Source organism: Chiloscyllium punctatum, chromosome 10 (genome assembly GCF_047496795.1).
Source record: "Chiloscyllium punctatum isolate Juve2018m chromosome 10, sChiPun1.3, whole genome shotgun sequence".
NCBI classification, from domain to species: Eukaryota; Metazoa; Chordata; class Chondrichthyes; order Orectolobiformes; family Hemiscylliidae; genus Chiloscyllium; species Chiloscyllium punctatum.
This window is the reverse complement of record NC_092748.1, coordinates 58,769,350-58,787,508: the sequence shown is the minus strand read 5'-3', so window position 1 is coordinate 58,787,508 and position 18,159 is coordinate 58,769,350. Positions and strand designations below refer to the sequence as shown.

The following is an 18,159-nucleotide window of genomic DNA, read 5'->3' as shown; positions in this document are numbered from 1 at the left end:
AACCCAGGCTCTGAGAGGCAGCAGTGCAAACCACTAAGCTATTGTGTTGCAGAGTACTGTGCAGTGATGCTGAAAATAAAATATACAATATTAGTGAATTCCTGTTATCACCAAGATGAGGAAAATTCTTTCCTGTGTCATGAATCATTTTTCGGTCATGTGCAGTGTAGGTATATTGCAGAATATCAGTTTCAAGATGACTTAACATTATATCCCCACTTCCCAATAACAACCATCCCAGGGGTGTCTCCGAGCAACACTCCCATTTTAGCATAATGCTGCATTGTACCCATGCTATGCTGTGAATTTAATACATAAGGAAGTAGGTCAAACCTGTTTAAACTCATTTCACTCAAGATCTCTGCTACCCATTGCTGTGAAAAAAAAGTAGCAGGATGGCAATTACCAGAAAGCTTTCAATCCATTCAGATACATTATTCCCATTCAAACAAAAAAATGCTGTTATGGAAAACGCTAAAATCAAACTCCAATAAAAAGTTATTTATTGGTCTGTTTCAGAAACATCACAAAATAAAAGCTAAAAACCAAAATGCTCCAAAATTAAAACATTAGATGAAATCATCTTTTGCAACACTTTACAAATTTATTAAAAGTCCAGTAGTACAAATAATCCAGGCTGCAGATTGTCAAAAAAAAACAAACTCAAACTGAAATCCAGGTTTAAAAGACATGTCCCTAACATATCTCTGAAAAACAAATCACAGAAACATTTATTGGCAATTGATCACTTGTCCATAAAGCACATTTATTCACTTCTATCTTCATCTGAACTAGGGGATGAATCACAGTTTGAGTTTTGCTCTTTCTCATGGTTCCGATTTTTTGTTCTGCTGTTAGACTTCTTAATTTTGTCATCATGTTCACATAATCTGCTTCTAAATGCAGACTTTTCTTCAGATATTTTGCTTTTACTACTCCCCCTTTTCCTCTTCAAGCTTGGACTACTACTTTTTTCCTTTTTATTCCTATCTTCATCTTCTTTTAGACTCTCAGAGCTGCTGCTATGATCCCTTCCCTGGCTTTTTGGTTTTTCACCCTCCCTGCTGTGTATTATTTTCCCATTTGAATTTTGATTTTCAGAAATCTTTAGGTCTTTCTCCTTATTTGGATTATCTCCTGAATGTTTAGACTTTTGTTCCTTCTTTGAATTATCACACCTATCTTTCTCAGGGGTTCTTCTGTCTTTGCTTTTTGAACGTGCCCTCTTTTTCTGTTCTCTATCCCTGTCCCTGTGTGCTTCTTTGCTCTGACTTCTATCCCTTTCCTTACTTTTGGATTTTGCTCTTTTTTCTTGATCTTTACTCTTGCCCTGTTCCTCATCATTACTGCTGGATTTAATCCAGTTTTCCTTACGTTTTTGTTCCCTGCCTCTGCTTCTTGAGTTTGCATGCTTTTCTCCTTCTCTACTTCTGTCTTTTACTCTATCTTTACTCCTTGATTTGTCTCGACGTCCTCTTTCCTTACTTTTACTTTTATGCCGATCTTTGCTTCTAGATTTGGCCCTTTTCCCTCTATATTTGTCTTTACTCTGTTCTCGACTTCTGGATCTTGATTTGGCCCTTCTATCGCGCTCCCTGCTTTTACTTCTTTCTCTACTTTTAGATTTCGATTTGGCCCGTTTTGCTCTCTCTCTGCTCTTACTCTGTTTACGATCTTTACTTCTGGATTTCGATCTGACTCGTTTTCTCCTCTCTCTATTTTTACTCCGTTCTCGATCTCGGCTTCTTGATTTGGCTTCTTTACCCCTCCCTTTGCTGTTACTTTGTTCTCGATCCCTACTCCTTGAATTGGTCTCTTCTCCCTTCCCTTTGTTGTTATTCTGTTCCCGTTCCCTACTTCTGGATTGTGACTTGGCTCGTTTCTCCCAGGCTTTACTGTTAATCTCCCCTGGATCGCGTGTGCTGGATTTTGACTTGGCTTGTTTCTCCCCCTCTTTTCCGTTACTTTGCTCCCGTTCTTTACTCCTGGATTTTGACTTGACTTGTTTCTCCAACACCTTATCATTATTCTGTTCTCGGTCCCTACTTCTAGATTTTGATTTGGTTTGTTTCTCCAACTCTTTGCCATTGTTCTGTTCTCGATCCTTACTTCGAGACTTGGACCGTTTCCCCTTCTCTTTACTGCTACTCTTTTCTCGATCGTGAATTCTAGATTTTGACTTTGCACATTTTCCTCTCTCTTTACTTCTACTCTGTTCTCTGCTTTGAGATTTTTCACGTCTTCCCTGCTCTTTATTTGATTTAACAGGTTTATCCCGCTCTTTGCCCTTTGCATGCTCCCTATCTTTGCTTCTTGAATTTGCTCTCTTTTCTTTGTTTGGTTTCTGCTCTCTGTCCCTGCTTCTGGTTTTGTCATGTTTTTCTTTATCTTTGCTTCTGCTTTGATTTCTTTCTTTACTCCTTGATCTATTTCTCTTTTTAGGTTTGCTTTTGTCAGATTTGTCATCTCTGTTTGTTTTCTTCAGTTCTCTTTCTTTACTTTTAGATCGATGACTCCTCCCAGTCTCTCGGTCAGTTTTTTTATCCCTTTCTCTGCTCCTTTTCGGACTATCCAATATGTCTGGCTTGTAGTCTGAAGACATTCGCTCTCTCCCTCTGTCTGGGCTTCTATTGTTGTGGTTCTCTTTCTTTTCATTCACTTCACCCCTTTAAGCAGCAGTTGGAGAGGAAAGAAAGGAATTAGCAACAGCAAAACTTACAGAATTAAAGCAAAATACTGTAGAAGTTGGAAGTTTGAAATGAAAATAGCTAATGCTGGAAACACACAGGTAAGACAGCATCTGGGCAGAGAAAACAAGCTAATCTTTCATCACAACAGTTATATGGAAAAATCATCAACCTGACACATTAACTACTTCACTCCAAATAGATGCTGTCAGATCTGAAGATCTCTGGCATTTTCTGTTTTTGTTTAAATATATATTTGAATTTGGAGTTGATACTTAAGATTTACTGCATATGGAAGAGCTTTTACTTCATTTTATCACTTGAATTGGCAATAAAAAATCATAAGAACACGTAGTAACAGTATGAATGAAATGCTAAACAGGAAGAAAATAATGGCTCTGATAGCAGGTTACAACTGGTCTGCATGGATGCTACAATTACATATATCTACAAAATGCATTTTTGGAAGGGACAAAGAGCAGTTAAATTTCCTATCTCTTATGGCTAGATACTATCAACTGCTCAGATTGTTTTTCTGAATTTGAAGAATTAACATATGCAAGCAAATTATTAAGATTCCTGAGATTTCAGGTGATAGAAAATAAATTGAAAATACAAATGGACCAAGCTACAGCAAGCTTACGACAAACTTAGTAAGCCATTTATATAAAAAAATTATCAAACTAAGTCAAGAGGAGATAAAATAGACACATTGTTTATAAACTTCTACCCCAATTTATGATTATCCTGATATTAACTAATCCAGAACACACTGTCATAAACAAAATAAACTTAGTTATTTCTTCATACAAATTGAGCAATATAATCCCATACTCATCATTAGGCACAGTAATTTATTTAGCAACTTCATTTAGATATTTTCAAATACTGTACATAAACTTATTTAGGTGAAAATGCATCAATACATCCCATAAAGCAAAACTTAATAATTTGCTTTCAACCTTGTGCTTCAAATCCAGTTTAAAACACAAACAATTTGCGGCAAATCCATACTTACTAGAATAATACAAGGATAAACAACTTTAAAATGCCTTCAATAGTCCTTTTAAGTACTTCCTAATTAGCATAAAGCTACCCTTGATTTTCAGCAGGAAACTTCATTACTCAAAAAAAAACCTAGTAAACTAAAAAAAAATAAGCATTCGGAGGGGAAAGATCTTGCCTGCCCGACCTCTTGTTTTCCTTTGTGAAGAACTGGCAATTCAAATGGTTGTGGAAATCCTGCACAACTTTGTATCTTACCTTCCAAAATGCAGATGACTAAATTCCACAATAAAGATCTTTAGTTATGATCAAAATTGAAGGACAAAGCTAAAATCCTCAAAATGAATAAGAAATTACTCAAAATATCAGAAACTACTCAAAAAAACACATGGTTTTGACTTTTGCAAACAGGGTACATACCTAATGTTAAATATGATTCTGCAGTTTCACAATATCTTCTAAATAATCCAGAGTGACTAAGAATTACACTAAACCAATTTAAGGTTGTCAGTTGGGCTTACAATGTGTCACCCTTGGATGTACTCGAAGCTAAATATATTCATAAAGGGGCCTTGTTCTTTGCAGTTTTAAGGACATGTACACACAAAGATCCTGTTTCAACTTAGTGTGTGTTGGCCATTTTCTGGTTCAGTCCTCAGGACAATGCCTTGGCCAAAGTCTAGTTGCCTTGTTTAAATTTAAATGAAGTTTGGCAGTTAACCGTCAGCCATTATCTAACTGGACGCATTCTCCCTAACAACACCTCCAGTAATCACAGTCAACTTACCAACCAACAGCACTGATCTCAGACAGTATAAAATGTCATTTCCCTTCATTTTCATAATTCTGTAAATGCCCTGATGAATGCAAGACTTAAGGCTTCAACAAAATGTGACTTTTCTCAGCAATACTAAAATTCTTTACTATTAAATGACTCAATATTTAGGTGTTAAGAAAGGTGTGTGGAATGGTGGGGCTATTCAAGATGAATTAAGACAGATGAATTGATTCCCTTATCTGTAATGATCTTGTGCAACATTAAATATTTCATGAAAAGGTGAAGGATATACAGGTTGGCTATTCTTTATCTGCATGTGTGAAAACCGAAAATACCTAAAAACTGAAGGTTCCCTCAAACAGGCCTACAACTGAGGTTTTTTTCACCATCATTCCAAGCTTAGCATGTCTACAGCATGGTTTGAGTCTACTGGAAAAAACTTCAGTTTTAGGTCTGTTCTGGCCAAGCCTAGCTTTCTTCAAAAGGGCGCCGAGCAGATCTAACTACGAAGTGTGGCAACAAATGGAGACAAAGAATAGCAATGTGCAGAGATAATGAAAAAATAAAGGTTACAGATACCATCAAGTTTTTCATAAAAGAAAATGTAAACCCATTCCCCAACAGACTAGGGGAAGTACAACTTCAAGACTTAAATTGTGTTTTTCATTGTCAGATGATTAGCAAAAGATCTTAGAGGGTAAGGTAAGCGTATGCTAAAATCGAAAATACCATTCAACCGAGAAGCACCAAACCTAAGGTTTTTGGACAAAGGACGCTGGAACTGGAATTTGTTTTGATTTTGAATGCTTTTAAATCAAAAACAAATCAAGAATGAAAGTTAACAAAAGACAAAGATATATAGTACTGGGGAAAACAGCAGAGTTCTTTTTATTAAAAAAATTCCAAAAATGTTCACTGGCAATATTCCTACATGCTCTAATTGGTGCGTCGGGTTTGATTTTGCCACACTTAAAAACCTATCTTAGTGTTAATATTTATCTACCCGATTGGATCAAACAATTTTATTTGAACTGTTGCATTGAAATATGTGGTGTGCAGACAGGGCAGCTTGTTGATTTTTTGATTCTAAAACAGTTACTGCATATCCTGAATATCAGGAGGAAGCACAGCCCACTGCTGCAGCATGGGTTTAAAGAAGACTGGCAGTTACATTGTACTTAGCAAATGATATGTAAAGGTTTGATGGATTAGTCTTTTATATCCTTCTACGTATAAAAGAACCAACCCTTCCATGACTTGTATTTGAAAGAATGCTGAATTCAAATTAAACTCAGGTGAAGAGGAAATCAAATTCCCACCAAAAAAAGGCTCACCAAGGAAATTAACGTCACATTGTAAATCATAATAGACTGCTATTGCACATGTGCCCAAACTTAAAGCTCATCAAATACTCCAAAGGCATTCACCATCGAAGTATCAAGTGAACTGGCTGAACTAATCCTCAATAACAGCAAGCAGTGCAAGAAAAATATCACTGATCTGATGAAAGGAGGTTTGAATTAATTGTAGTGGCCCTGAAGAAGGTCAAATTGCTATCTTGTTACAAGGAGTGGATTTTTGAAATTGTGACAGGGACAGCGACTCACTACAAGATGTCTGGCATTGGGGAACTGTGGTTTATTGCAATCGTGGCATAATTAGTAGAAGGGCTGCTTACAATATCATTACGATTCCATTATGCCAGTGGGATATGGAAGATGTGTCTATAGTAAATCAATTGGAGCATCATATTTAAAAGATTCCAAGTTAAAAGAATTAATTTGTCTGCTTAGTGTTTTTTTTCACATCTGTGGTCTCTTAGAACATAAGAACTAGGAGCAAGAGTAGGCCGTCCGGACCTGCTCTGCCACTCAGTAAGATCATTGCTAATCTTTTTGTGGACTCATTATCTCTGCACTTACTATCCTTTGTCTCCATTTGTTGCAACACTTACCCATGTTTTCACCATATCCCTTAATTCCTTTATTTTTCAAAGAAGTATCTACCTTAGCTTTAAAAGCAACAAATGAAGTCGCGACAACTACTTCCCTGGGCAAGGAATCCCATAGATTAACAACCCTCTGGGTGAAGAAGTTTCTTCTCAGTTCAGTTCTAAATTTGCTCCCTCAAATCTTGAGGCCATGCCCTCTTGTCTTAGTGTCACCTACCAGTGGAAACATCCTATCTATTTCTATTTTATCGATTCCCTTCATAATTTTATGTTTCTCTTAGATCCCCCCCTCATCTTCTGAATTCCAATGAATATAATCCCAGTCTATTCAGTCTCTCCTCATAAGCCAACCCCCTCAACTCCGGAATCAACCTAGTGAACCTCTTCTGCACACCCTCCAGTGCCAGTACATCCTTTCTTAAGTAAGGAGACCAATCAGCACACAGTACTCCAGGTGTGGCCTCACCAGCACCTTGTATAGCTGTAATATTGCCTCTCTGCTTTTTAACTCAACCCCTTTAGCAATGAAGAACAAAATCCCATTTGCCTTCCTAATTGCTTGTTGCACCTGCAGACCAACCTTCTGTGATTCATGCACAAGGATACCCAGGTCCCTCTGCAAACCAGCATGCTGCAAATTTTTACCATTCAAGTAATAATCTATTTTGCTGTTACTCCTACCAAAATGTATGACTTCACATTTACTAACATTGTATTCCACCTGCCAGACCTTTGCCCACTCACTCAATGTAATAATGTTCCTCTGCACAGTCCTCTGCACATTTTGCTCTGCCACTCATCTTAGTGTCACTGGCAAATTTTGACGCTGGACATGTAGTCCCCAACTCCAAATCATGTATATAAATTGTAAATAATTGTGGTCCCAACACCGATCTCTGAGGCATACCACTAGTCACTGACTGCCAGCCAGAATATTTATTTATACTCTTTGCTTCCGGTCAGTCAACCAATCCTCTAACACTTCAATACTCTATCCCTAACACCATGCATCCTTGTGCAGCGCAGTCTCATTTGCAGCACCTTGTCAAAGGCCTTTTGGAAATCTGGGTTCACCACATTCACTGGGTTCCTGTTGTCCACCTTGGCTTGAAATGTCTTCATAGAATTCCAAAAGATTTGTGAAGCATGACCTGCCCTTCATGAACCCATGCTGTGTCTACACAATAGGACATTTTCTTTTGAGATGCCCTGCTATTTCTTCCTTGATAATAGACTCAAGCACTTCCCCGCTACAGAGGTTAAGCTCACTGGTCTATAATTCCCCAACTTTTGTCTACTTCCCTTTTTAAACAGTGGCATCACATTTGCTATTTTCCAATCTGCTGGGACTGCCCCAGAGTCCAGCTAATTTTGGAAAATTATTGCTAGGCCACCTGCTATTTCTCCCACCATCTCTTTTAGTGGCCTGGGATGCATTCCATCAGGGCCAGGAGACGTATCTATCCTTAGCTCCATTAGCTTACCCAACACTAATTCTTCCATAATAATAATTGCTTTCAGGTCTTCACCTAGCTTCATTTCTTACTGGCATGTTATTAGTATTCTCCACTGTGAAGACCGATGCAAAGTACCTGTTCAATGCCTCAGCCATTTCATCATATCCCATAACTTACTGTCCCTTCTCATCCTCTAAAGGACCAACATTTACTTTAGCCACTCTTAGTTTTATATATTCATAGAAGCTTTTGCTATCTGTCTTTATATTCTGTGTTGGTTTTTTCTCATGTTCCATCTTACTTTTCTTTATAGCTATTTTTCTGGCTCTCTGTTGATCTATAAAGTTTTGCCAATCATCTAGATTCTTGCTGTTTTTGGCCACTTTGTATGCCTTTTCTTTCACTTTGATTGCCTGCCTTATTTTATTAGGCGCCCAACGCAGATTACCCCCTCTTCTTACAGTCCTTCCTTCTCGCCGGAATATACTTTTGCTGAGCACTTTGAAAATTTTTTTGAAGGTCCTTCAGTGCTTGTCAACTGCCGCACCATAAAGTCTCTGTTTCCAGTCTACTTTAGCCAGGATCTCCCTCATTCTATCATAGTCCCCCTTTTCAAGCACAGGACCCTAGTATTAGATTTTATCTTCACACTACCCAGCTTTATTTAAATTCAACCATACTCCTTCCAAGAGAATCCCTGACTATGAGGTTATTAATTATTCCTGTCTCGTTACATAGGACCAGATCTAGGATAGCTTGCTCCCTTGTCGGTTCCATTACATGTTGCTCAAGAAAACTATCACGGATACACACAACAAACTCCTCTTCAAGGCTACCCTGACCAAGCTGTTTCGACCAATCTACATGCAGATTAAAGAAGAAAACCCCACATCATCTGATAAAGAAATTGCTGAGAATAAGTAAGCAGCTTCTGAAAAGTCAAAATGCAATCCATGAGAATGTCTCAAAGGGCCCTTACAAAAAAAAAGTTGACACCTGGTAGAGAAAGACTTTTCTGATAAATAATTTTCATAATTGGGTTGAATAAGAGAGTTTTGGGAGGAAGCTAGGAGTGTCGTACATTTATTACATCTAGTTAAAAAAAGACTAAAACAACATTTCTGCATCAGTTACTCCTGTGGCCAGAAATTGAGATTTTGATAGAGAAGCATGAAGCAAGAGCAGAGCTCATCAACTTTAATGTAAGTATAAGCTGCTCAGCAGTAGTAATAGGCTCTTGAACGAGAACAGAGTATTCCAGCTTCATCAAAACTCTCAGAATCACAAATTCACTTAGGCAAATTAATTTGACAAGATGCCAAACATTTGAATAAACATGAAATTAATTTTTTTGACACACAGATATGCCACTATAAGAGTACAGCCTCAATGTTCTTTCATTTGCATTCACAATAGATGGTAGTTTCCATTAGCAAAACCACATTTCCTATAATGTAAAACAGTCCTCCACATACCATAACAGTGTACTTACCTCAGACTCAAATGAGCTGCTCTCCATGGACGCCTATCAACAAAGAATTGGAGAAATACCACAAAACCAGATAGTGATGTTCAGCTAATACCATTAAACTTATTTGCAAGGAAAATAATTGCACAGAAACAAAGAAAGACTATCTGTGACGAACAGTTCAATAATTAAATGCTCTATAACAAACGAATAAAGCTGGAATCGCATCAGTTCACAAAGGAATTCTATACAGAGACCTGATTAGTGTAGATAACCATTCAATGCTCCTCCCAACATTATAATTTGGGATTGGAGGCGGGCAGAAACAAAAGTGGGAAAAAGGGGCCACCAGCCTTTGTGCTATCAATGTATTGGAACAAAAACGATCATTTGGGAAAGCAAACACAGCATAATCAATTCCACCATTCAAGCAGCTAAGAGTACAAAAACATAATTCCACATTTCATTTGTCTTTGAAACTTGCCTTACATATCAAAGAGCCAACTGGATTCTGTTAATTTCCATGCAACAACTGAAAAACCTAAAAGGAATTTTTGGTGTAATTAACATGAAAATAGATACAGGAATTCCCTCTGGAAAACCATCTACTATCTAATTCCCAGAGGATTATAATAATCCTTATACTTGGGCATTACCTCTTTCACCATGAAGTTAATGGAACACATACATCTACTTTGTCATCTTCTGAAAGTCACAAAGCTTTGACATATCCAAAGTTTTACATGAAACGCTACTAAATGAATTTTGCAGCCAGTAAGCACCCAGAAAAAAAGCTAATATTTCAAAGACCCATAAAAATTTCAAGAGATATTGAGCCTATAAATTAAATGGGATATTTAAAATACTCTTATCTGGAGACAATACAGATCACTTTGAGTAGCTTTGTGATACTTACTTGTCTCCTTTGATCCATCGTTCTCCACTTGAAACCCTCATTCTTTGTGCTCGTTGCATCTCCTGTCTCCAGTGTGGGGGAGTTTCACTGCGCCGAAATCGATCTCTGGACCGAGACCTTGATCTTGAAGGTGTTCGATAGCGCTGCGCAAGATCATGTTTAGAATGCATAAATATGTGAATCCCAATTAACGTATTTATGTAACATCATTCACAATCTCAATGCTCAAATTACTCTACAAAACCAATGATTCGGAGATGCCAGTGTTGGACTGGGGTGTACAAAGTTAAAAATCACACAACACCAGGTTATAGTCCAACAGGTTTAATTGGAAACACTACTTCATCAGGTGGTTGTGGAGGACACAATTGTAAAACACAGAATTTATAGCAAACGTTTACAGTGTGATGTAACTGAAATTATACGTTGAAAAATACCTTGATTGTTTGTTGAGTCTTTCATCTGTTCGAATACCATGATAGTTTCACTTCTTTCATGTGTAAATCACAAAACTTTTTTTTTAAAAAAGTTACATTCTCAGATTAACTGTAATAATTGGTGTTAGCCAGACAATATGTTGAAGGTGTTAGCCCCCTGTGATCTCTGTCTGTGCCATAATGTTTAGACTGATTCTAATCTAAAAAGTGTGTTAACAGAGTCTTACATGAATTCATGCAGTTTTTGAGCAAAGAACAATGTAACTCTGCAAGTACAAATTCACCCTATAAACATATATGTATATGTGTGCATGGGGGTGTGTGGGTGTGTGTGTGTCTGTCTGGGGTGGGGGGTTGTGAGGGTGAGAAAGAGTGTATGTATGCGAGTGTAGAGTGTCTTAAGTCTGTGAGGGGGTGCATGTGAGAGTGTGGGAATGTGTGTCTGTAGGAGTGTGTGTCTGGGGTGGGGGGGTTGTGAGTGTCTGTGAGAGAGCGTATGTGTGTGGTGAGTGTAGAGTGGTCTAAGTCTGTGAGAGGATGCATGTGAGAGTGTGAGTGTGTGTGTGCGCGTGTGTGTGCGCGTGCGTGTGTGTGAGTGTGTGTGTGTAGGAGTATGTGTGTACTGTGCAATGGTAGTCACCTGTAGTGTGACATAAACCCAAGTTCCCGGTTGAGGTCCTTCCTATGGGTACGGAACTTCGCTATCAGCCTCTGCGCTGCCACTTTTCACTGCTGCCTGTCCTGAAGTCCGTCTTGGAGGATGGTCACCCAAAGGTGTGAGGTTGAATATCTTGGACCGCTGAAGTATTCCCAAACTGGGAGGGAACACTCCTGTCTGTTGATTGTTCTGTGGTGCCCATTCATCCGTTGCCGTAGCCTCTGCTCGGTTTCCCCAATGTACCAAGCCTCAGGGCATCCTTGACTGCAACGTATCAGATAGACAACGTTGGTTGAGTCACATGAGTACCTGCCACATACATAGTGGGTGGTATCCCCATGTGTAATGGTGGTATCCATGTCCACACTCTGACACGTCTTGCAGTGCCGACTGTGACAGGGTTGTATGGAGTTGTCCTGAGAGTCGGGCAGCTTGCTACGAACAATGATCTGTTTGAGGTTTGCCGGTCGTTTAAAGGCAAGCAGTGGAGGGGTGGGGAAGACCTTGGCGAGGTGCTCATCCTCATTGATAATGTGTTGCAGGTCACAAAGAACATGGCATAAGTTTTCAGCTCCTGGGAAGTACTGGATAACAAAAGGTACCCTGTCGCTTACAGCAAGTGTCTGTCTCCTGAGGAGGTCATTACGGTTCCTTGCTGTGGCACGTCGGAACTGGCGGTCGATGAGTTGAGTATTGTACCCCATACTTATGAGGGAATCAATGAGTACTTCCAGGTGCCCGTCACGTTCCTCCTCATCTGAACAGATCCAGTGTACGCACAGGATTTGTCCATAGGGGATAGCTGTTTTAATACGTTTTGAGTGGATGCTGGAGAAGTGTAGCATTGTGAGGTTGTCTGTGGGTTTGCAGTAGAGAGTGTGGTGCTGAGGTGTCCATCCCTGATGGAGACGCATGGGTCCAAGAATGAAACAGATAGTCGAGAGTAGTCCATGGTGAGTTTGATGGTGGGATGAAACTTGTTGATATCACTGTGTAGTTTTATCAGTGACCTGCAACACATTATCAATGAGGATGAGCACCTCGCCAAGACCTTCCCCACACCTCCACTGTTTGCCTTTAAATAACCGCCAAACCTCAAACAGATCATTGTTCATAGCAAGCTGCCCGGCTTTCAGGACAACTCCATACAACCCTGTCACGGTAGGCACCGCAAGACATTTCAAGAGTCTGGACATGGAAACCACCATTACAGGTGGGGACACCTCCCACCATGTACGTGGCAGGTACTCATGTGACTCAGCCAACCTTGTCTATCTTATATGTTGCAAGCAAGGATGCCCTGAGGCATGGTACATTGGGGAAACCGAGCAAAGGCGATGGCAACGGATGAATAGGCACCGTACAACAATCGACAGACAGGAGTGTTCCCTCCCAGTTTGGGAACACTTCAGCGGTCCAAGATATTTGACCTCGGACCTTCGGGTGATCATCCTCCAAGGCGGACTCCGGGACAGGCAGCAGCGAAAAGTGGCCGAGCAGAGGCTAACAGCTAAGTTCCATACCCATAGGGAGGACCTCAACTGGGACCTTGGGTTCATGTCACACTACAGGCGACTACCATTGCACTACACACACGCACACAGACCCTTACAGGAACACTCCCACATTCACACATGCACCCCCTCACAGACTGAAGACACTCTACACTCACATACACACACGTATACACTCTCTCTCACACTCATAACCCCCCAACCCAGACAGACACACATACATACGTTTGTAGGGTGAATTTGTACTTGCAGAGTTACATTGTACTTTGCTCAAAAACTGCATGAATTCATGTAAGACTCTGTTAACTCACTTTTTAGATTAGAATCAGTCTAAACATTATGGCACAGACAGAGAATACAGGGGGCTAACACCTTCAACATATTGCCTGGTTAACACCAATTGTTACAGTTAACCTGAGAATGTAACTTTTAAAAAAAAAGTTTTGTGATTTACACATGAAAGAAGTGAAACTATCATGGTATTCGAACAGATGAAAGACTCAACAAACAATCAAGGTATTTTTCAATGTATAATTTCAGTTACATCACACTGTAAACTTTTGCTATAAATTCTGTGTCTTACAATTGTGTCCTCCACAACCACCCAGTGAAGGAGCAGCGTTCCGAAAGCTAGTTCTTCCAATTAAACCTATTGGACTATAACCTGGTGTTGCATGATTTTTAACTTTGTACAACCAATGAATTAGTCTTCAGGTGCAATCAGTGATGTAAGAAAATATGGCAGTAGGTTGCATATCACAAGGTCCCACAAGTATTTGTTTAATTTGTTTTAGTAATGATTTTGAAGTGAACACTCCTCTTCAAACATGACCATGAGAGCTTTTACATCCATTTCACGAACAAAGATTCAGTTTAAACGATTGCTCCCAAGGACATCACTCCCTTTGTACTCAGCTGTCAGTCCAGTTCTGAAGAATCAAATAGAACTTGATTAAGAGTTGAGAACTTATTCACTTAATCAACCCTGCCACTTCTACCAAATTAAAATTCTAATTTCCTTCTATCAACAGCTTTAAGGGAAACAAATGTAGTTCCATAAAACATTTACTTACCCGTGGTCCTCTTCCTTTAATTTTTCGCCCTGACCTGGTTACTAGGAGTCTTCTTTGATATGTAGACATTTGTGAATTTGATATATTGCTGTTCAAGATAAAGACTATTATTCTACAACAATATTTACTCTCACTTGTTTGATTGAACAAAGAGTCACTGTTAACATTTATGGTATTGTAATGCTAGTGGGATTATTGAGGTAGGGATCATTGATGCTCAATTAGAATTATAAAGCTAATATAGGTCACTGAGGGTAATGATAGTGTGCAAGCAGAACTTTGTGCCAAGGCAAGGATTGGATGAGTTCAAGTTCACAGAAGGTGAAGAACATGTAGTCAGCCAGGAGAATAATGCAACTATGAACTGTTTAAAATGTTATCATGTTAATATAAATACAGTGCATTAGCTTTACAATTTCAGTGATATTATTTACTTCTTAGGAAAACAAACATAGGTATTTATACAATATTGCCATTTTTTCCCCCCCATAATCAAACACTTTCTTGGTCCTTTTTGCAAGATGGGTCCATGGACCTTAATTGAAGAAGAACACAGATCTAATTAGCCAATGCTCTTCTCTTCAGTCACAGTTGTTTCAGTTTAGAGCTGATTAATTAACTCTTTGAAGCTCTGCACTAACATAAAATTGCTCTCCAGATACAAGCCACACTGGCGACACTTTGGGGTGCTGGTCATAAGGAAATTGCTGAAAAATCTCAGCAAGTCTGGCAGCATCTGTGGACAGAAGGCAGAGTGAACATCAGAATAGTTCTGGAGAATGGTCATTGGACTCAGAACGTTAACTCTGCTTTCCCCGCACAGATCCTGCCAGACCTGCTGAGTTTTCCCAGCAATTTCTGTTTGTGTTTCTGATTTCCATATCCGCAGTCTTTTGTTTATTTGTTGATCAAATGGTTTGCTTTGATGTGGACAGCGTTAAGTTTCTGGAAGAACACTTATGCAGGTATATAAACAATATTAATGACAGTCTCCTAACTTGTGCCTTGTAGATCATGGACAAACTCTTGGAAGGTGAATTACTTGCTGCAGAATGTCGAGCAGTAGCCTAGATACATAGCAAATGGTTAGAACTTAGAATACACTGCTGGATTGTGCAGTGGAGGCAGACGCAATCACTTTTCAAATTGGAATAAGATAAGCACTTGAAGAGAGAGGAAAAAATGCTGGATTACTGGGAAAGGGAAACAAAGTAGAATGAACTGAGCTGTTCTTGCAGAGAAGTGGCATCAATACAATGAGCCAACCAGCCTACTTCTGTGCTGTAAACATGTTATTTGAATATTGCTGAGAAAACACACATTGTATCATACTTTTACAACTTGCATGCATCAGAATAAGTTGCGAGAAATAACTATGTAACTAAAAGATAACATTTAAAATAGTGATGGAAAAGGGTAGACCAAATCTAAAAGTTGAAGTTCTAAACTGGAGAAAGGCCAATTTTGACGGTATTAGGCAAGAACTTCCGAAAGCTGATTGGGGACAGATGTTCGCAGGTAAAGGTACAGCTGGAAAGTGGGAAGCCTTCAGAAATGAGATAACAAGAATCCAGAGAAAGTATATTCCTGTCAGGATGAAAGGGAAGGCTGGTAGGTATAGGGAATGCTGGATGACTAAAGAAATTGAGGGTTTGGTTAAGAAAAAGGAAGCATATGTATGGTATACACAGGATAGGTCAAGTGAATCCTTAGAGTAAAAAGGAAGTAGGAGTATACTTAAGAGGGAAATCAGGAGGACAAAGCGGGGACATGAGATAGTTTTGGCAAATAGAATTAAGGAGAATCCAAAGGGTTTTTACAAATATATTAAGGACAAAAGGGTAACTAGGGAGAGAATAGGGCCCCTCAAAGATCAGTAAGGCGGCATTTGTGTGGGGCCACAGAAAATGGGGGAAGATACTAAATGAAAATTTTGCATCAGTATTTACTGTAGAATCGGATATAGAAGATATAGACTATGGGAAAATAGATGGTGACATCTTGCAAAATGTCCAGATTACAGAGGAGGAAGTGCTGGACGTCTTGAAACGGTTAAAGGTGGATAAATCCCCAGGACCTGATCAGGTGTACCCGAGAACTCTGTGGGAAGCTAGAGAGGTGATTGCTGGGCCTCTTGCTGAGATATTTGTATCATCGATAGTCACGGGTGAGGTGCCGGAAGACTGGAGGTTGGCAAATGTGATGCCACTGTTTAAGAAGGGTGGTAAGGACAAGCCAGGGAACAATAGACCAGTGAGCCTGACGTCGGTGGTGAGCAAGTTGTTGGAGGGAATCCTGAGGGACAGGATGTACATGTATTTGGAAAGGCAAGGACTGATTCGGGATAGTCAACATGGCTTTGTGTGTGGGAAATCATGTCTCACAAACTTGATTGAGTTTTTTGAAGAAGTAACAAAGAAGCTTGATGAGGGCAGAGCAATAGATGTGATCTATATGGACATCAGTAAGGCATTTGACAAGGTTCCCCATGGGAGACTGATTAGCAAGTTTAGATCTCATGGAATACAGGGAGAACTAGCCATTTGGATACAGAACTGATTCAAAGGTAGAAGACAGAGGGTGGTGGTGGAGGGTTGTTTTTCAGACTGGAGGCCTGTGACCAGTGGAGTGCCACAAGGGTCAGTGCTGGGTCCTCTACTCTTTGTCAATTACATAAATGATTTGATGCGAGCATAAGAGGTACAGTTAGTAAGTTTGCAGATGACACCAAAATTGGAGGTGTAGTGGACAGCAAAGAGGGTTAACCTCAGATTAGAACAGAATCTGGACCAGATGGAGTTTAATTCAGATAAATGCAAGGTACTGCATTTTGGGAAAACAAATCTTACCAGGACTTATTCACTTAATGGTAAAGTCCTACGGAGTGTTGCTGAACAAAGAGACCTTGGAGTGCAGGTTCATAGCTCCTTGAAAGTGGAGTCACAGATAGATAGGACAGTGAAGAAGGCGTTTGGTATGCTTTCCTTTATTGGTCAGAATATTGAGTATATGAGTTGGGAGGTCATGTTGCGGCTGTACAGGACATTGGTTAGGCCACCGTTGGAATATTACCTGCAATTCTGGTCTCCTTCCTATCGGAAAGATGTTATGAAACTTGAAAGGGTTCAGAAAAGATTTACAAGGATGTGGCCAGGGTTGGAGGATCTGAGCTACAGGGAGAGACTGAACAGGCTGGGGCTGTTTTCCCTGGAGCGTCGGAAGCTGAGGGGTGACCTTATAGAGGTTTACAAAATTATGAGGGGCATGGATAGGATAAATAGACAAAGTGTTTTCCCTGGGGTCGGGGAGTCCAGATCTAGAGGGCATAGGTTTAGGGTGAGAGAGGAAAGATATAGGTACATGTATGGAATGAGCTGCCAGAGGATGTGGTGGAGGCTGGTACAATTGCAACATTTAAGAGGCATTTGGATGGGTATTTGGGCGGCATGGTGGCACAGTGGTTAGCACTGCTGCCTCACAGCGCGAGACCCGGGTTCAATTCCCGCCTCAGGCGACTGACTGCGTGGAGTTTGCACATTCTCCCCATGTCTGCGTGGGTTTCCTCCGGGTGCTCCGGTTTCCTCCCACAGTCCAAAGATGTGCAGGTTAGGTGAATTGGCCATGCTAAATTGCCCGTAGTGTTAGGTAAGGGGTAGATGTAGATGTGGGGGTATGGGTGGGTTGTGCTTCGGCGGGGTGGTGTGGACTTGTTGGGCTGGAGGGCCTGTTTACACACTAAGTAATCTAATCTAATCTAATAGGAAGGGTTTGGAGGGATATGGGCCGGGTGCTGACAGGTGGGACTAGATTGGGTTGGGATATCTGGTCAGCATGGACAGGTTGGACCGAAGGATCTGTTTCCATGCTGTACATCTCTATGACTGTCTAAAAGAAGTATGTTGATCAGTTGACAAATAGACAACTGCAAACTTTGTTTTTTTCTACCATTTCAGTTCCTTTCTCATTGTAATGCCTTAAACAATCAACCAATCAGTCAACCTGCCTGTTTTAAAATTTAAATAAAGCCCACAGCTAACTGTCAATTATCAATAACTGGTGCATTTTCAATGCCTCTATCCCTTGTCAACTATTCAGCACTCTGCTATGATACAAATATCAGGTTTCCCCTTAAATTGATTTTCTTGCAATCCTGAGTGCAAGATGAAAAATTCAAATAAAATGTTTTTCTGAAACAAACTCAAGTTCAATACTACC

At 39.9% G+C, this 18,159-nt stretch overlaps 1 protein-coding gene across 2 annotated transcripts in view; it reads right to left on the bottom strand.

Annotated features, from left to right (window-relative positions):
* Window positions 1-486: 486 nt before the first annotated feature.
* ppig (peptidylprolyl isomerase G (cyclophilin G)) overlaps window positions 487-18,159 on the bottom strand; it is a 47,419-nt gene continuing 29,746 nt past the window's right edge. For both annotated transcript variants that reach the window (XM_072579265.1, XM_072579264.1), the window contains exons 11-13: window positions 13,945-14,032; window positions 10,263-10,405; window positions 487-2,666 (exon numbers count right to left, since the gene is read on the bottom strand). In XM_072579265.1, coding sequence (XP_072435366.1) covers window positions 767-2,666; window positions 10,263-10,405; window positions 13,945-14,032 — 2,131 coding nt within the window. In that variant the 3' untranslated portion in view covers window positions 487-766. The remainder of the gene's footprint in view (window positions 2,667-10,262; window positions 10,406-13,944; window positions 14,033-18,159) is intronic.